Source organism: Eptatretus burgeri, chromosome 5, assembly GCF_056783735.1.
Source record: "Eptatretus burgeri isolate ZD-2024b chromosome 5, Ebu_testis_v1, whole genome shotgun sequence".
In the NCBI taxonomy this organism is placed as follows: domain Eukaryota; kingdom Metazoa; phylum Chordata; class Myxini; order Myxiniformes; family Myxinidae; genus Eptatretus; species Eptatretus burgeri.
Window position 1 is genome coordinate 93,391,053 of NC_140965.1, and position 20,937 is coordinate 93,411,989.

Here is a 20,937-nt window from a genome sequence, read left to right on the forward strand (position 1 = left end):
AGATATGATGGGAGACCTGTGCACTTTACAACCTCAATTGTTGCTGTCTGATTATTGAATCACCTTAAAGGCTTGGATTCAGTTCCTCTGCACGACATTAAATTTGTACAGTGCATCATAATTTGTGTTCTTCAATCACAATCTATGTACAAGATAACTGAGGGAACTCTATTCACTGTTAAAAGGTTTTCATTGAAAATGAAGAGAAGCAATTAGAAACTAGATATCTGCGATCACAAAGTCATCACCAAGGGTAAGCCTCTTCCAGTGCCCACGATCCAATGATGGCCATTTTTTTTTGGATCGCCATACAACCTTGATCATCACCATTTAGGGGTAGAGTGTATATTAAGGAAATGTGTTCCATTCTACTCTCTATCCATGAAACTCACATCATGAAAATCCTATCGGAGGAGGCTTAAAGAAGGTAGCCTTGTCAAAAATGTGGGTTTTTAAAAATTTGCTCTGGCAATTATGACAACCCATCAAAATATGATTTTCAAGATTGGCACAATGGATTGTTAATTCATTTTGAAAGGTAATTAATCAGTTATTTTTAGTGATATCCTAGGCTTGAGTAATTAACAACAGAAGAGATGTTCTTCTTGTTTTTGACCCCATCTGATAAATTTAAAATTAGAGTTGGGTAGTGGTTCGACAAATCTAGAATGACCACCACAAAGGTTTCTGTTAAGTCTTGTAAAAATTAATTACTATTTATCAGAAGTCTAGAATACTAACAAACAACACGTGCCACAAAAAATATAATCTCCCTGGTTTACAGTTCCAGTTTTGCCAAAATTCAAACTGTCAAAATTGCAAACAAATGGGGATATGCGGACATAGACATGGTTGTGTAGATCGGGGAAAGACAGACAAAAGCAGATATAAGCACTTGGCTTTGGGAATTACACAGCTTAAAAAAACAAACACAAAAAGACAAATTTGGTAAGAGGAGAAAGCAGGAATTTAAACCAAGTGAATAGAAGATGATATGTCGCATGAACAGTCCATTGTCTATTAATGTCTTTGTCTACATGTGATACACTAGGATCTGGATAATAAGCGTATGCACCTAATTTTAGATTTAGTGGAGTAGATTTGCATGTATTTTCCATATGCGCATATATTCATAAAGTCTGACATATGTGCTTCTACTAATTCAAAAGGCCATGACGTGCATAGAATGGTACATGTTCTTCAGATTGGGTGCATAGATGGCATTTTTTTTATGTCATTGCAATTTTAATTGTCCGTACCTCGGAAACAAATACTAAATACATTTTCAGTCCTTGAGCACGAACCACATCTGTTTAAACTCCATGCCAAGTTTGTTTTCTATGTCTGGGTAAAAAGCCCGTCTTCCGCTCCCGATCTTCTTCACAAACCTTTCCCACTCTGAACAATTATTTCCTCATTCTTTACCATTCACATCAAAGTCCTCGTGTTAAGTCCAAATTTATTATATGTCCATTACTGGTTCTTACTAGAGTTGAAAATGCGATAATCTCAATCTTCTTTTCATGTGTGTATGCTCAACGCTTCATTGCCGTGTCCATTTTGATTGTGTTGAAAAACGTTGTTTTACGACCCTTTACCATGAAGGGTCATAAAACACCCTTTCAGCACCCTTGATGAACAACGTTGTTTTGAACGTACAACCAGTACCAGACATGTAAAAAATTCGGACTTAAAGCTTAATGTACCAATGCCAATAAAACACAAAATACTGTCGTGTTTGAGTTGATAATATTTTCAGTTTTTAAAGCTTTACGATGACGTTTATATATGCAATTATTTTTCATATATGCTGATATTCAAGCATACACTTATTATCCAGATTCTACAAGCTCCCCATCAGCCTTACTGACTCTGAAAGAACAATTCAAAAAAGTATGTAATACAGAAAAAAGTGATTAAATTCGAGAGTTCAGAGAACTCGTTACACCACACAGTGTTAAAGTATATAATTCAATTTAAATAAAATATTGATTTTAAAGGTCATATTAAAAAATAAAAATCAGTAAGTTTAGTGCTATTGAAGCTGTCTTATACACCACCTTATATAACATGTACAAGTACTGCAAAACTGTAGGTTATTGGAAGCAATAAAAAGGCGATTTGTGTTCGACAGTGTTCAAGTATATAATGAAATTGAAATAAAATGAAGATTGTTAAGGTCGTATACAAATTAATTCCAGGTTTTACCACCGTTTTTGCAGTGTCTACATCCCCGATCTAACAAGTTACATTCGTTATTCGTGACTGTTGTTTTTGTTCTTTATGACATCCTTAAAAACACCATGTTTCCTGTTTGGAATGATTGTCAATTAAGTTTGACTGCCAGACAGGCAAAAGTAATTAGCTCACTCCTCTCTACGCATGTGAGATCGGGATGAATTCAGTGCTGCCAAAGTACAGCGAAACTACAAGTTTGTTTTCAAATTCATGTCACAATTTGTGTTCAAGTTATAACATTCAATTGAAATTAAGTTGTTCTTCAATCAAAACTGACGTTTGTGGATGGACAGACGGACGGACTGACATTAACCAATTGCTTAATCCTGCTTTTCAATTTGTGTGTGTGGGGTAAATATCAAGACAGTTTTAATATATTAATCCCATGATTCCCTTTCCTAAATCGACCACTTCACATTCACAGGCACAAGCTCCTCACAACAGTGACATAAAATGTTACCGTCAAGGCCCAATGGTAAAGGTATCTTGATACGGACTGGCTTCAAGAAGTTGTAGGGAATGGTTTTGGAGAGCAAAACCAGAGGGCTTGTCAGCATTTCCTCTTCCATAATTATTTCACCAACTGTAGTTGCCTCAAGAGGCAGCACCTGTGGAAAAGAAAGGCTAAGAAATGTAATTTCATTGACATTCGGAGTCTTTGCCAATAAGGAACTTTTTTTTCTCTCCTTCTTAGGACGGGTTTATCTGCAAACCTGAAGATGTATGGTCAATGTGTCATGCACAGCATCTGGGGGGAAATCAACAGTCACCATGGGCTCCACAGTGCTGTACAGCACCATGCCGGCTGAAGGAACATGGCACGAATCTTGCACCAGCCGGGAGATGAGTAAAAAAGAAGAAAAATGAGAAACATAGGTTTTGGCTATGGACATCTCCTAGGTGGGTATAGTAGAGAGATAAGGTAAACACGGTGAAGAGGTTACTATCATTATGAATACATCATGACAATAAAATTCCCAACCTAAATGAAAAGTCATTCAGAATATCTCCTTCCGCATCCACCTCCAACAGCAGTTATAAAATCACTGATGATAAATCAAACATTCTTTTATTTCATGCTTACTTGGCAAGGCATCGATTTCTTTCTGACAGTTTCAATTTCAGTTTTCAAGTCAGTCCACGATTCTCCATCAAAGGTCCTGATAACAACCTCTCTCCCATCATCAATGTGAGATGCCTCGTAGATAATTCGGATCCTGACATTCTGCACAAACAATCTCCATCAAATGGATCACATCATGCACAGCAACAGCAAAACAAATAAACAAATGATCAGTTGTGCTTTAGAGCATCCGATTCACATTCGATGTTCTCCTTTCACTGTACCTTGTAGAATTGACAACCGTGTGGTTGGACTTCAAGGACATAGCTAAGGAGGAAGTCATGTTCCCGAAGAAGAACACTGATAGGTGTCGGTGGCCTTAGGTGGAACTCCACTCTCATATCCTCATTCACTGCACCTGCTGGGAACCGTAGCTCCATACCTTCGGGCAGCTGGACAAGAAGTCCTACAGGGAGGACTGTAAAGCTGCAACCGAGTGGACATCATGCATGACACACGACGAAGAATTCAAGGGTACCATTGTACTGCAGGAAAAAAAATTCAGTGGGGGTAAGTAAGTAAGTGGGGGAGCTCAATTTGTAAGTCAAACCACTGATTACATGCAAGTGAAACCTATTACACGTATTACCTTCGCCACCGAAGGTGAAGGAAATTATGTTTTCACCCCTTTCTGTCTGTTTGTTTGTCTTTGTTTGTTTGTCTGTCTGAATATAGAATGTCTCAAAAAGTTGTGGACGGATTTGGATGAAGGACAGGTTGGGTGTGTGACAAGGACGAACGAACTGATTCGATTTTGGTGAAGATCCGAATCCGGATCAGACTACTAGAATTTCTGAAGCGATTCTTCACTATTGAGAGATGGAGCTCAAAAACGATATATAGCACGATATCTCAAAAATTTATTGAGCCAGATATGTTCTCGTGGATCAGGCATTACGGGGCGGAGGTATGTGCTCTACCGGGTGCCGTTCTAGTTATCAATGTTTTGTGCCGAGAGCTCTCTTCAGGATCATCACCGAGCCCCGGACAGCTTCCAACTGTAGTTAGTTTGAAGTCATATTGCTCGGGATGGTTTTTCTTCAGCTTCCAAGATCTTTGCATTTGGTCATTTTCTTGATTTCTGCACTGTTTAGGCGAAAAATGTGTGTGTTTGTGTGTGTGTGTGTGTGTGTGTGTGTGTGTGTGTGTGTGTGTGTGTGTGTGTGTGTGTGTGTGTGTGTGTGTGTGCGTGCTTGCGTGCGTGCGCAAGGGTGCTCCTGCTTGCTTCCATTAATAGGAAGTGGTAGCCACTAAGAGGAAGGGGAAGGAGGAACTCGACTCCTCTCATCCTTTGAGATGTCACGTATTTCCTATGTTTTTAAAGTCCGATTTGCATTCAGGATAAGAATAATTATGATTGACCATTTTGAAATTGCCATTTTTCATTTCAATGCAAAAATTATGTTTAAAATATCATTTCATGCACAAATTTTGCACAAGCAATGGTAGGTTAAAAGTTCCCCAGCTAGCATAACCGGGTCACTGAAAACACACACAAACAGCACATACGCAAAAGGCCTCATTAGCATTCATACGTCATTTTGAAAGTCCCATATTAGTGAGTTATGGTCAGCACCCTGAACAAATTACTAATCTCTGCTACCCTCAGTCAAACGTCAGGCCTGGCCAGCCGGTTCAAAAACATTCCCCAACCAACCCAACAAGGAAGTGGGCTTAACTAGGGGTGTTAAAATTATGAGAAGCATTGTGAAATTGTTGTAAAATCACAGCCATGGTCATTCACAATACGTTTTTCCTCCCTATAGTTCATACGTTTTGAGCCTCCTTTTTAGTTTGTTTCAAAAATTCCAAAATTTGAAAATTTGCCTAAGTTTCCATGTTTTGGTTACCAGTTAGCAGCACTCAAAATGGCGAAGATTATATTTATATAAAAATAAATAAATAAAAAGGCACAAGGTAATCGGTCGACCTGTCAGTTGGAATGCCATGCATGTTACCTTGCATCGTGAATGTTCAAATTGATTCGGTGCATCTTGTGTACGATTCGTTCTGTCAAAAGAAAGTGACCCTTACAGCTATTCTTGATCAATAGCATACAACATACAAAAAAATAGCATACAAAAACAAAAATTTTCTGTGACAAATCAAGAAAATATATTGGTCCTGTCATTATCCTTTCGAACCTGGCATAGTTGAAAAATGCACACTGGATTAATTGGTTTGTTACTGTCTGGACTATATCAATAAATCCATAAAAAGCTAAGGGATCAGCTCTTTCTGTTCACTTTACTCTAAATAAGAAACAAGCAAATGATTTGTAAAGGAATTAAAAAAAAAATAATAATAATCAGCACCAATTTACCCCTTCTTTCGAAACATTCATCCAACCCAACTCAATTCACTATCCTTCCAACAAACTATGAAAAAGTATACATTTTTTTGCAATTGGATGCATTCTTTGAACATGCCAAACTTAAATGTTGAAAACATGTTTGCATGCATGTACGCACTGCCCCATGTAGATCATCATCTAAAGTAGCCTAGCTATTACAAAACAACACTGAGAAGTTGGTACATATTCCCTCACCCTCATTGCTGGTGTTTTCTGGGTGCCCAATGGGGTTATCTGGGTGTCCAATGGGGTTGCCTTCCACCTTAATGAATGAGGCATCTTGAAAGGCCCATGGCAACTGGCGAAGGTCATTATTCCGCAGATCGAGGCGGTGCAGACGAGGCAAAAGGGCCAATTCTGAGGCCACTGAGACAAGTTTATTGGTGTGGAGCAACAGAGAGGTAAGACTGTGGATTTGAGCTGCACAGAGATCATATGACATTAAGTATTATATGGCACAGAAGGAAGAAAGGGACAAATGTATCATTACATTGGCGACAAAGACAGTGATTCCACTTTAATTTAAGAATGCAAAGAAATATGATGACCATCGCTTGGTTTGGTTCTTGGTGGGTTATTGCATAATGACAATATACATTGATAATATAGTGCATACACATGTGGCAAGTGCAGAAAGTAAATCAGACCAAGTGTGTGTGTGTGTGTGTGTGTGTGTGTGTGTGTGTGTGTGTGTGTGTGTGTGTGTGTGTGTGTGTGTGTGTGTACAATGTCGAGGCTCGTATGAGAGCTAACACACAGAACATACAACGAGGAGAGCAGGAAACAAGAGGGGCGGGAAAGGGAAGGAAAAAACTGTGGAACAGAAACATGAGATATGTGGAAGGGAGAGGGATGGGGTGGGGTACACAGGGTAAACAAGATGCACACCACAGGGACTCTCAGGTCCTTACATGACAGGGGCTTTCAGGAAGGAAATCAGGGAATTTGAAGGAGGTGGGTTTGGGGTGGATTAGCAGGGGTATAAAAGATCGTGGTTTTGGATGGGGGAAGATAAGAGATGGTAGTGAACAGCTGTTTTGAAGACCTGGAGGGAAGAGTGGGATTGAAAAGAGTGTGGCAGTTTGTTCCAAAGGCAGCAAAAAAGAGAAATTAAAGAGTGAAGATGAGCAATGATTTTTGATTTTGGTAGTTTTACCAGAAAGGGGTTGCTGGTGGACCTTGAACGCACTGTGAAAACATGGGGGGGGGGGGGGACATATCGCAGACAGGGCAGGGGAGGTGAGGCTGGAGAGGAGACTCTGGAAGACAGAAAGACCACTGACCTGCCTCCAGTGATAAAGTGAGAGACCAAAGACTCAGCCTCATCGTGGAAGATGCCAATAATCCTAAATGCCTTGGTTTTCACAGGGTGAAGCCGAGAAAGGTGAGAGGCGGGAGCACCAGCCCAGAGGGAGCAGTACTCCATCAGACTGCAGACCAAAGCTTTGTACATGGGCAGGATCTCAGGTGTGCCAAGGAAGGGCTTCAAATTGATGATGTCTGAATTCGAATTGATGATCTGAGATCAGTATGTTGGAGAAAAGGAATGATTTTATTTCAACTGCGATGATGTACTCCATGACGTTGTTGATGATTGGAAGAAAGATAATTGAGCTGTAGTTAAGGGAATCCTGTCAAAGTCAAAGCAATGAGCTGTATTCAAATCACTGAAAGAGCAAGGGTATAAAATAAGGCAGCATAAGACAGAGAGACCACTGACCTGTCTGCAATGGGAATGTTGTAGGCCCAAGGACTCAGCTTCATCGCAGAATAAATATTGAAAACCTTGTCATGTCATTAATCTGAGCAAGGTATGAGGCAGGGGCACCAGCCCAGAGTGGAGAGCAATACTCCATCAAGCTGCGGACAAAGGCCTTGTGGGTGGATAAGAGTTCTGGTGTGCCAAGGACAGATATTGCTCAACGGAGGATCCAGGAGTTTGAATCACTGAAATTCCTCAGGAGGATTTTTAGCCGGATGGTCTTTCGGAGAGAGATAGAGATATAGAGATATAGAGATATAGAGATATAGAGATATAGAGATATAGAGATATAGAGATATAGAGATATAGAGATATAGAGATATAGAGATATAGAGATATAGAGATATATAGAGATATATAGAGATATATAGAGATATATAGAGATATATAGAGATATATAGAGATATATAGAGATATATAGAGATATATAGAGATATATAGAGATATATAGAGATATATAGAGATATATAGAGATATATAGAGATATATAGAGATATATAGAGATATATAGAGATATATAGAGATATATAGAGATATATAGAGATATATAGAGATATATAGAGATATATAGAGATATATAGAGATAGAGATAGAGATAGAGATAGAGATAGAGATAGAGATAGAGATAGAGATAGAGATAGAGATAGAGATAGAGATAGAGATAGAGATAGAGATAGAGATAGAGATTGAGATAGAGATAGAGAGAGATTTGTCTGGATTGAAAGACGTATTGCGAATGTTTGACCAGCTTGTGATTCCATCAACGTCTGAAGAGGGGGAAGAGGCTGCAGCCTGCCTATCTGAAGGATGAGGGATGTTACAGCACAGGATGGAGTCGTCAGGGATGACATCCTCTCTCACAGCTATTCTTGACCAATAGCATACAAGTGTCCCAATGACTCTCTAACCATGTTTTGCCCTTCAATCTGAAATGTTGCATCATTGCACCACCGACATGTGAAGTTTTGTGCACATTTCCCCAGGAGATGTATGGGCAAAAAAACCCCATGAAATTCATATATGATAAAGCTGTGAAATTTATTGAAGCTTGTTGACATCCACCATTAAGTAACACAAGTTAGTGGAGACTGTTAATGGGTGTGGGAGTAGAGCAGTAGAGATTTGATTTTCACCTTGACTGTAGAATATCTCTTGGGGAAATACACAAGCTTAGGTTTTATTGTTAGTGATTCAACCTTGAAACTCAACGAATGAACACAACTGCTAATTTTAGGAAAGTATCATTCAAATATGCTTGTGCACACAGCATGACTTTTTATGTCATGATTTATGTACCTCTTATGATTTATGTACCTCTTTTGATTCACACAGCATGATTTATGTACCTATGATACATATCTCACGTGTCAATAAGCAAGGTCACAAACCCAAGGACTCTGGCAGAGAAGTGAGTAGGTTTCCAGAAGCATCCAGTCTTTCTAGAGAAGTCAACTCGCAGAGCTCATCAGGCAGGACAACAAGCTTATTATCAGAAACATCGAGCTCCCGCAGGGCTTGCAAGTGGGCCAATGCCACACCCGGCAAGTGGCGAAGTCCGTTTCCTGATACTGTCAGGAGGGTAAGTTTGTTGAGACGACTGATAACCATGGGCAACACCTGAGGATACCATAAAAAGGACCTATATAAAATGTGCAGGCATTCAAATATAATAAATTTACAATTTTTGTTGAAAAGATAAGTTCTGTTTCTGTGGGTTGAGATGTTTGTTGAAGTGAGAGAGTGAGATTTGGCATCCGGTCTTTTGAGAAATCTTTTATTTTTGAAGAAAGGTGATGCAGAACAACCGAAGCAAATTCTACCTGGAAATTGTTTCGTGCAAGGAGAAGCATCGACAGCATATTCAGCGTACCCAGACTTTCTGGGAGATCATCCAATTGATTTGCACTGAGGTCCAGGAGTACAAGCTGTTTCAAAGGCTCAAAAAAGTTTTTGGGCAATGTAAAAACTCTTCCCCGTCTCAAAGCGCCTTGAGCATCTGTCCTGTTCCCTCTCATCATCAGTTTATGGAGATGAATTAGCAAGGGTAACTTCTCCAGAGCTTTATCAATGTCAGAATCACAGGAGTCTAAACGAACAGATGTGGTTTGACAGGCATCAACGTTTTTGCAAAGCACATCAAGAAACCTTTGTACTCCATCTGGGTATGCGTCGAGATGCAATGGGCTACCTGTCACGAACAAGTTTCTGCTGAGTGTTGTAAAGTTCTGATGCGATGCCAGCAGGTTTGCCTTTACATTGTTATGAGAATCTATATTGTGTGTCATGTTAGGTCTTGAGTTGAGGATCTCTTCAACCAAATCTCCAAGTAAATTTTGCCACAATTGGTTGAGTAGGCCCAGGAAAACATAAGGAAAACCTTGAGGGAACGAGACAGGAGAACATTATGTGTTAATGATGAATGCGCAACACTCAAATGGTTTAAACTGCCAAATTTAAAGGTTAAAACGAACACCATAAAGGATAGACGAAACGACAGCATACATGCCTGCATTACAAAAATATCCTTGTTTGAATCACAACCGCCATATTTACAACGAGAAATGAGCAACAGTAAAACCCTGTAAAACTAGTCTTGTCCTTACTTGAAGCTTATCTACTCATAATATGGGAGGTAACTGTAAGTAGTACCAGGTTGTGAGGAATTGTACAGGAAACACGGAGAGGAGGAAAAACAAAAGTATTAAAGCAGAGCACCAGGGTTCACCACACCAGGCCACGGTCATGGAGCACATGAGCACACTGCACTAGGCCATGGAGCACCGTTATGCACTGCCTTACCCTTGCACGAAGTGGGTGTGTGCCAATCTCTTATAAAAGCTTCCATTTTCTTACTGTGCCTTTGGGCCAGTTAATATTGTTACGGATTTGGAAACCTTGTGCACACAAACAGCCAGAGTCCCCATAGTTCAGTTATTTCGATAAGTACATGTTTATAGTTAGAATCCATCTCCTATGTCTAATGGGAATTCCGTGTGTGCGCTACGAGTGATTTTTTTAGTTAGGTTTTTACAACAACAACTACAACGGCAACAACAACGACACCACCCTCACTCAACCCGATCGCCATTGCCCATGTGTTTTTGGCTGAGGGCGTGGGTGGAGCCTCCGTCGCTTCGGGTCGAGGCTCCGCTCCAAGGGCATGAACCGTTTCCTCCAGCCAATGAGCGAAGGGCGAGCATGACATGCACGCCCCAGCCAATCGGGAGGTGACCACGAGTCGTCCGACAACCCCTCGTCCAATCAGGAGGCGAGTGGCGAGGAGAAGAGACCCCTCCCACCTCAGAAGAGCAGAGTGGTTGTTAGGACCAGGGTTCGGCAGAGAGAAGATCATGGCGATTGCCGAGCTGTCTGTCATCGCGGCTGAGTGGTTGTTGACGAGGGCTCTGCAGACAGTCGTGGTCGTGGTTGGAGCAGTCTGCGGTCCTTTGGAGGGCAAGTCTGGTAAACGAGCAGCCAGGGTCATGGGTTCGAGTCCCACCGTGGTGGTTCGGGTTGGTGTGACTGCACGAGGCGGGACAGGTACCCCGGCCCGGCTCTACCGACTAAAGACCCACGGGTCCAGTTTCTTTTGTGTGTGTGTGTGTGCGCGTGTCCGTGGGCCCCGTCTTTAAGTGGGATTGTTAAGTGCTTTTGCTCATTGTACATTGCCTGCCTTTTATTCGTGATAACTCTGCTCTGTGTCTCCCTTCCCGATTATTATTTATAAATAAACCCCTGTTAAATGTACCAGCTCGTTTTCTGTGCTTTCTTTCATTGGCCGAGCATGGTGCGTATTGAGAATTAGTGAAGCCGATCGTGCCGTAAATTGTTAATTTGGTCCGGCGTGGCTTTGGTAACTTCCGCTCGGTTACACCGGATCCGAGTCGGTGATAGCGACTCGATTAGGCCAAAGTCGGCCGAGGGTGTGGTTTCCCCAGTAGTTGGACGGCGTGGGTACTTAGGTAAATTGAAATTAGACAAGTGGACTCGACCTCACGCCGTCGAAATATTGGCGACCACGGTCCTCTATGTGACCCATGACCTTTCGGAATTGTCCGAGAGTCACGACCTAAATTCCAGGTGTTCGGTGGAAGACGACTCCACTGCTCCACCTAGTGGTCGATTATCGCCACCGAACCCCGGCCCACTACAACATAAAGGGTTTAGAGCATCATTCTGTGTGCAGCACAAGTGTCCTGAGCTGTCACTTCCTTACTGCGCCTTTGACCCGGTTACAAGGAGAAGAGCACCAGGATCAGCGTGCGTACGCGCTGAGCACGTGAGGAGTTCCTAGGTGTACTTTTGTGCCGGTTGCAAAGACAGTTGCATCAATTGCCTCGTGTTGGTGAGTATTCATGCAGGTTCGAACCGGAGCGTGCGCAGGGACGATCGAGCCCATACGCAAGAGGGATCCGAACATCTACACTCCACAAAAATGTTGGAAAGAGGGTATGGGTGTGGGTCGTGAGCTCCATCGGTCCCACCATCCCATAAACTGAGGAGGAGGCTTGGTCCCACCGGTCTCTTTATTTCCTTCCGCTCAATGAACTGCAAATAAACACTCCAGAGCTCTCAGTGTCCGGGTCCCTCGGTTCCTGCCCAGTTACAGAAGGGAAGTTGTAGGAGAGAGAGAAGGAGTGGAAAGAGAAGGGAAAGTTTGGGAGGAAAAAAGAATGAAGGGAAGGAAGGGAAGAGGCGTGTATGGAGTTCAAGTTGAGAAAGCTGTCAAAGATTCCACCAGATTTTCGTACATAATACATAAATATCTCTGAAGGTTTTATTACCAGATAAACTGCTCAAATTATTTTTGGGGTCAAGAGGTCAAAGTTCAGAGGTCTCGTGAGGTAAAAAATACTCTTTACCATAAATTTTGTTTTCTTCTCACACTCAACTCGGTTTGTTTTCCTCCTCTCTGACCCTGCTGATGAAGATGATCGATGAAGCGGTGTATAAAATGTTACAGCATCCTTTAAATCCGAGTTGGTCTACCTGTTTCACCGTCGGACCGTAACCACACCCTCGATGATAAAACCTATCGGCTTTCGTCCGAAGTTAAACGAGCGTGTTATGTCCGTCAAGGCTAAAATAATCCACCCTTGGAGGACATACCGAGAGAAATGAACATAAACTCACAAGAAGAGAGCGGAGCGGCGAGAAGGTGTCGCTGTGGTGGACGAGGAGCCCAATCGGTCGTCTGTATCATTTACTCTCCACGGAAGGAAATAAGTCAGAGTTGTTTGACAACGAGCCATATTCAATGTGAAGCGTTGTTTGATAGTTGTATAACTTTGTACGGCGAAATATTAAAATAACTTTAACAGTTAACGCGCCTTATAAAGGCACCGAGGTGAGTGGGATAACATCGCCAACTCTTCTTCTTCTTCGTGTTCTTGTTCTCCTCTTCCAATTGCTCAACTCTCAAACTCTCCCACAAATTTGGCGCCACTTCCCGCGCCTTCAGCTTCAAAACAGTCTCACGTGATCACACTTCTTGACAACCTACAACTCATTTTTCTCCCCGAATAACAGCAATACTTTATAAGATTATAAGAATATATTTTATAAAGCATTTAACTTGTAAATTTTATTCTTTTGAGGTACAATCGCAGAGGAGCGACAAGAGAAGCCAGCCTTACTTGAATATACGATGATGATACATCACGAGTCGCGATCTCGCGAACCGGCCGATTTTGTTATGACCAGAGGGGGGGACACAGAATAAAAAAAAAATCAGCTATTTTGACCAATAAAGGAGAAAGAGGTCAGTTTTTAAGATTCTTTTTCCATGACAAAGTCGAATAGAAAAGCGATGAATCCGTGGAGTGTGTGCGTACACACAATACAAACACATATATATCTCTCTTCTTCTTTCGGCTGCTCCCGTTCGGGGTCGCCACAGCGGATCATCCGTATGATCCGCATAGTGATTTGGCACATGTTTTACGCCGGATGCCCTTCCTGACGCAACCCTGGTCGTCTCTTATGACACAGGGATATGGTACACCGATTTTAACCGGGGTATATATATATATATATATATATATATATATATATATATATATATATATATATATATATATATATATATATATATATATGTGTGTATATATGTATATATGTATATATACACGTATATATATGTATATATATATATATATATATATATATATATATATATATATATATATATATATATATACGTAGATATGTATATTTGTGTGTATATATATATATATATATATATATATATATATATATATATATATATATATATCCACGTATATACATGTATATACATATGTATATATGTATATTTGTATCTATATATGTATATGTATATATATATATATATGTGTATATATATATATATATATATATATATATATATATATATATATATATATATATATCTCCTTTTATCCATCACCCATGACGTGCCAGAGTGTATCGACATGTATATGTTCGTGTCCGTCCGTGTCCACACTCAGATCGACTTTAATGTAGCACCACCTGGCGGCCTTTGAGTAGTTCATTGCAGTTGTTGAATTTCGCTGTAGTTTTCTGATATAATCTTTCCCTGTTCTTTGCTGACATCTAGTGGGGAGGATGAAAATGTGATGGTAGTGCAGTTGTGACCACGCTGCCAGTGAGAACAGGAAATTATATATGTTGTTCTATTTCTCTTGTATTGTTGTTTCCGGGCAGGGCATCATTATATTAACCATAAGTCGATTTTGTATTTTAAATGTGAAAAACAAACAAATATAATGAACAATTAACACATACAAAAACAAGACGGGCACTCTTCGACGTTATGACGTCATCAGATATGCCTCCGCCCACATTATTATCATGATACAAAGTTGGACCAAGTTCGATTTAAATCCCTGAACATAGATTCAAAATATTAAATATTTCTGGCTGTGCCAGACCATGCGCCGATCCAGTTGAAATTTAAAATGTATTTTCCCCATGACTACCGGATCTTAATTGTTAAGTTTCGCATCAATTGATGAAGCGGGTCAAGAGAAAGAATTTTGTTTAATATTTTCTATTCAATCCAATAATCCAGACCATGTGACCTGTTAATTATTCATGAACACCCTGGTATCGCCAAGACTTGGGGAACATGGGTGAAGTTTCCCCTCGATCTGTCGAGCCATTCTGGAGAATGAAATTTTTTATGGTTTATTCTTCAAAAAAATCATAGCTGCCAAACCATGTGACTTATAATGTCATAGGTGGAGAACTTTTTGTTGCTCATGGATAGGCAATCATACCTGTAAAGTTTAGCCTCAATCTGTTTAGCCGTTTCGGAGAAGATTTTTGAAGGTATGTTAAAAAAGGCTGCCAAAGCATGTGACCGATGATGTCATCAATATTTTTCCTCTTTACAATTTAGCCTGAGATAACCCTCAAAATTTTTCCTATTGATCGGATAAAGCATTTGACATATGCAATTATGATGTTATAACGAAACCACCTATGGCATTACCAAAAAATTACACTTGTTTTCCATTGGGAGTACTTGACATGTGCCAAGTTTCATTTTTTTCCACGAAGTGGTTTCAGAGATACAGAGGTCTAAAGTTTTTCCTTTTTCCAAAATTGCTGCCGCACCACGTGACCTATGACGTCATAATTGTCACTAAAATATTCTACATGAGTGAATACCTATGGTGAAAATTTCATGTAAATCAGATGAGCGGTCAAAGAGAAAATTAGCATGGACAGACGTACGTACATACTTACAGACGTATCTATGTATGGATGGATGGACAACTCAAAAACATAATGCCTTCGGCGACTTCATCAGCAAAGGCATAAAAAAAATGTTTTTCCCATTTTTATTTCAACACCCTAGTGGTGCCACTGAGCCTGCCACACTTTCCTCATCCCCATTCCTCCCTCCACTCCCCCTATTAAATTACATCAATAGCTTTGATGGATTTATTACCCTGCACATGCAGAGTGAGAAGGAGAGTTAAGGAATTGGTTCACATCTGTCTATCTGTCTGTCCACAAACATCAGTTTATGATCGAGGAACAACAGTTTCAATTTAATGTTATATTATGAACATGAACCAGAGAAACAAACCTGTTCGCTTCGCAATACCTTGGCTCTGAATTCATCCAGATCGTGCATGCGCAGAGAGTGAGATTTAAAAAAAACTTTCTGTCTGCCTGCCTGGCAGTCAATAAAAATTTGAAAATCTTTCCAAGCAGGAAACTTATTGTTTTTTTAAGGATGTCATAAAGGACATAAACAACAGGCACGAAGAACAAATGTAATGTGTTAGAAAATGTGGTGCAAAAGACTGCATCAACAGTAGTAAACTTCTGAAAAAATTTTTTTACAACCTTTAAAATCTTTATTTTATTTCAATTAATTTATATACTTGACTGTCGATCTATAGAACACAAATCTCCTTTTTGGCACTTTCAAAACCCTTCCATTTAGCAGTGCTTGGCCAAAATATTGCAGCATTTTACGTCATCAGGACCAATCAAATTTGCTGCTCGTAGACCCTGCCCATGCCCTTGGTTCTCAAGACACCACAGGGTAATGTTATCAATGTTACAGATGCATGAGGATTCGAGCTCTGCTCCATTATGTATTGTGTGTCGTCTACACCTATCAACAAGAAAAAGAGCAATCAGAGATTGCAAACCTTTGCCAGGACTTCCTTTGAGTGGTGAATTTTTTTTATAGGTTTTCAGGTAAATTCAATATGGCTGCCAAACCATGTGACCTATGATGTCATATGTATGATTCTTTTGTTCCTCATGGATAGGCAGTCAGATGTGTAAAATTTCGCCTCGATCTTTTCAGCCATTTCAGAGAAGAAGATTTTTGAAGGTTTAAAAAAACACAAACACAATATGGTTGTCGAATAACGTGACTGATGACGTCATGAAAAAAATTGTGGACCATATTTATCCCGAGATGACCCTCAAGATTTTTTATACTGATCGGATGTAGCATTCTAGATATGCAATTATCACGTAATAACGAAGGCAAGCACCTATTATGTCATATACCACACTCATTCCCCATGAGGAGTGCTTTCTATGTGCCACTTATACACTCATGGCTTGGGAAACACTTGTGTGAAGTTTCCTCTCGATTTGTCCAGCTGTTCTGGAGAAGATTTTTTTATAGGTTTTAGGGTAAATCCAATATGGCTGCAAACCATGTGACCAATGACACCATATGTGGAACCTTTTGTTCCTCATGGACAGGCGGTCATATGTGTAAAGTTTTGCCTCGATCTGTTCAGCCACTTCAGCCAAGCAGGTTTTGAAGGTTTATTTTTTTTTTAAAATATGGCTGCCGAATCACGTGACCGATGACATCATGATTTTTTTTCTGTGGAGCATTTTATTCTGAGATGACCCGTAAAAATGTTCATACTGATCGGATGTGGCGTTCTACATATGCAATTATCACGTCATAACGAGGGCACCTATGACGTAATAAAAATTACACTCATTCCCCATGAGGAGTACTTGCTATGTGCCAAGTTTCAATTTTTTACTTAGTGCGGTTTCAGAGATACAGAGGTCCAAAATTTTTCCGTTTTTCCAATATGACTGACACACCACATAATATATGACATGATAATTATCATTGAAACATTCTGCATGAGTAGTCGCACCAATGGTGAAAATTTTGTCTCAATCCGACAAGTAGTTGTGGAGAAATACACGAAAGTTCTGTGCGGACAAACAAACAGCCAGACAGACCGACAAACAAACAAACAAATGGACCCAAATGAAATACCCTCTCCAAATCCTTTGGCAAGGGTAAAAATATTTTGGACTGTTCCTTGATATCAGCTATTATGCTGCGTTGAATTTCATGAGAGAAGATTATCTGCACTTCTTCCGCGCACTCATCGAAAGTATACTTATTTGAGCGTTGAAGCTACTGCTTCAAGTCAGCATCATTTTCAGCCTTAGCTTGAGCAGTTGCTGAAGGCTGCCCTTGCTTTATATGTGTCCACAGTTTTGTCCAGAACCTTATAGATTTGACCATTTTCATCAAGCACATTCTATGTTTGTCTCGCTGTTGCTTATGGGCAGGCGTAAGTTGCGCTGATATGTTTAACTGCTCCCTATTTTGTCAATCCAATTGAAATACTGCATGTTTGTGGTAAGTCAATTCTTGATATACTGTGAATATTTTGATTGCTTTCTTCCACTTGTAAACACCAATACTTCCAAATGCTGTTTCACATTTATTTCTCAATTTGCAAGAGTCTATGAGTGTTAGCTTTGGCATATTGAAAACACACAACTCCACGTATTGGTGATGAATAATGGAGCCAAGGAAACCACTCCAACCAATGTTGAAAATGCAGGGTTCTGCATTTTTGTTTCTGAGGTGATATGTTTTGTGCTGGCTTGTGGTTAGGATGGTCGCACTCAAATCCATTAAAAAGTTGAACAACTGTAAGTGTTGCAACTGTTGCCAGAGATGTGGTACTTTTGGCAGCTTTGGTGCAAGAAGCTTCGGGCTGAGGTGTCACACAAGTGGAAACATAAGTGGATTTCTCGATTTCTTTCTTCCAGTTGTTAAAACCAGCACTTTCAAATGTTGTTTCACTTTTTTTTCTTCTTGAGTTGCAGGAGTCTATTAGTGTTAGCAGTGGCACATTGAAAACACACAACCCCACTTTATATTTGCAATGAATAATGGAACTGAGGAAACCACTTATACCAATGCTGTTGAAAAGGCAGGCCACAGGGTTCTGCATTTTTCGTTCTGAGATGATATGTTTTTTGCTGGCTCTTGGTTAGGATCGTTGCATCCATCCATAAACTAGAAGGGCACTCAACTCGGTAGAGCGCATACCTCCACCACATAATGCCTGATCCAGTCGAATATATCGGGCCCAATAAAGTTTTGAGATATCATGTTACATATCATTTTGGCCCTATACTGTATTTCAATGGTGAAGAATCACTTTAAAAATTCAATAATTGTCGTATCCAGAACCGGATTCACATCTTAACCAAAATCTACTCATTTAATCCTTGTCACACACCCAACATGCCCACCAAATTTCATCCGAATCTATCTTCAACTTTATAAGATATCCTGCACACAAGCAAACAGACAAACATACAGACAGGAGGGAAAACATAACCTCCTTCCACCTTTGGTGGTGGAGGTAATAAGTTGAACAGCTGTAGTGATGCAACTGTTGCTGGAGATGTGATGCTTTTGGCAGCTTTGATGCAAGAAGCTTCAGGCTGAGACATCACACAAGTAGAAATGTCAGTTTCTTCATCAATGGTACATACTTAGGAAGTGACTCCCTTGTCAATTTGTGGCTAAAAAGTAATTAAACAAACATTTAGAAATGGCACCCATTTAAACTGGTCCTGGTCCTTTTAATAACTCGGCTGCAGTGTATGTCACATGACAAACAACAATAAATTTAACAAATAAGAGAGAAACTTACTTGCTTTGAAGCTGATTTAGTGAAAAAGTCTCTGATATCCATGCTGATAATGTTGTCGTGCACACAAAGCTGGTCGAGAACTGATCTAAGTGATCAATTCTAGCGCGTTGATAGTGCTTCATTATCAGTGAATACGTGGCTATGCAGAAGGCACTGAACATCTCAAAAAAATGAACAAGAAGAAGACCGTGCAGAGCACGACACCTGCAAAATCCATAAAACAAATTTGACCTCAAAAATAATTGATGGTTGAATTCAATGACCAAATATGCAACTCCTCTTCAAATTTCAAGTGAATCAGATGAAAACTGACAATTTTAGAAATTCCGCCTAGATGTTGACCTTTGGGCCAATGTGGACCTCCAAAATAATTGGAGGTTGAATTCAGTAACCTGAAATATACATCTTCAAATTTCAAGGCAATCAGATGAAAATTGAGGATTTTAGAACTATCACCTCAGTTGTTGACCTTTGGCCTATGTTGACCATTTGGACCATGTTGACCTCAAAAATAATTGGCTGGTTTAATTGAGTGACCCGAAATATAAATCCTCTATAAATTTCATTTCAATCGGATGAAAATTGAGGATTTTAGAAATCTCACCTAAGTTGTTTACCTTTGGCCTATGTTGACATTTTGACCTTTTGACCTAAAAAAAACAATAAGCTTCTTCCTTAGGACAAACTCTACCATGTGGTAAAGTTTCGTGAAGATTGGTTTAAAATTGTGACCTGGAGTCAATAAACAGACAGAAAGACAAACAGAGAGACAGAATAACAAAATCGACTAACCAATATACTTGAAAATCTTTGATTTTGCAAGAAATAAGACACTGGAGGGGAAAGTTTGAGCTGTTCAGGGGTTTGAAGAGACCCAATTGCTTGAGACTACAGTCACAAATACCAATCTGCAAAATGTGGGCCTTGTGCACTGCCAAGTTGATCTGAAGGAGGAACACCCCTTAAGTTAACATCACCCGGTGTTTTTTATTGATGGCCTACCGTAATATACAGTATGCACGAGATTGGTGTGATTATTCACCTGTGAATGCCTGGTGTTTGCTTAATGGTTTGGGTGGTGGGCTTGGGATCTGAGGATCCTGAGTTCAAATCCAATTAAAACTGTTGAATTAATAGCAGGTGGGGTTGACTCTGCCTGTCATCCTTCCGAGGTTGGCAAAATGAATGCCAGCTTGCTGTTATCCTGTGTTGGAGTGGCGACCCATCCAGGATTGTGTCCAACAGCCTAGGAGACTGCTTTGTTAACACCAATGCTCTGCACAGAGTATGGTCCCGTTGGATGGATGGATCATAGTTTTGTTCAATCAGCAGGGTTCCCTTGGCATCCCAGGAAACTGAGGCCATGATCGTTCTGCTTGATGGTTGTGTGTGAAATTTATTGGGTGGTGGAGATTCCTTGTGGTTGCATTGCGTCGTGTCCAATATGGTTTCAGGATCCCAGTGGTGAAGCCACTTTTCATCATGAATTACGGATGAGGAATAATGTCAGAGTAGCTGAATTGAGCAGTTTGAGATGATCATGACAATAATTATTAGTAGATGATTATGAAACCATGACCTTGATGAATTCCAAGATATGTGGATATTTTGGCAATTTAAATGCGGTGATCCACTGTGATTAATGTCTTGACTCAAGCTACGGCTTCAGTGTCGTTTGCATCTGCCAGTCATCCTGACTTGAGGTCATATTCTAGGGCTCATGTCCATGCTTAAACAACCACCCATTTGGCCACTAGGAAATATGAGGGCTGCAAATTAACTGCACACGGTCACCGTGGTGCGTTCGCGGATTTCTTTGGAGCTGAAAACTTATTTGCATAAAAATTTGATGACTAAAGTTTACACTTGGTGCTCTGTGTCCATCAGAGTGATGGAACCTTCGGCATGATCCAATTGTCTGAAGACATATGTACCACAATGCTGCATCCATATTACATAGTTGCCAACTCAACCACTATTTCTTCCCTTA

General features: G+C 40.2%; 1 protein-coding gene across 5 annotated transcripts in view; it reads right to left on the minus strand.

Moving 5' to 3' along the window:
* The window catches only part of PIDD1 (p53-induced death domain protein 1), a 63,296-nt gene extending 50,364 nt beyond the window's left edge, over positions 1 to 12,932 (minus strand). For 2 of the 5 annotated variants that reach the window (XR_015058584.1, XR_015058583.1), the window contains exons 1-10: positions 12,610 to 12,932; positions 11,846 to 12,071; positions 9,297 to 9,853; positions 8,865 to 9,093; positions 5,910 to 6,134; positions 5,320 to 5,371; positions 3,586 to 3,787; positions 3,323 to 3,463; positions 2,952 to 3,134; positions 2,699 to 2,846 (exon numbers count right to left, since the gene is read on the minus strand). Coding sequence is in view for 3 of the 5 variants with exons in the window: in XM_085882918.1 (XP_085739044.1) it covers positions 2,699 to 2,846; positions 2,952 to 3,134; positions 3,323 to 3,463; positions 3,586 to 3,787; positions 5,320 to 5,371; positions 5,910 to 6,134; positions 8,865 to 9,093; positions 9,297 to 9,853; positions 12,610 to 12,679 (1,807 nt within the window). In the remaining 2 variants the exon portion in view is untranslated. Of the gene's footprint in view, positions 1 to 2,698; positions 2,847 to 2,951; positions 3,135 to 3,322; positions 3,464 to 3,585; positions 3,788 to 5,319; positions 5,372 to 5,909; positions 6,135 to 8,864; positions 9,094 to 9,296; positions 9,854 to 11,845; positions 12,072 to 12,609 lie in introns of those variants that run through there. The other 3 variants (XM_085882918.1, XM_085882919.1, XM_085882920.1) reach the window with 3 other exon arrangements.
* Positions 12,933 to 20,937: the final 8,005 nt, after the last annotated feature.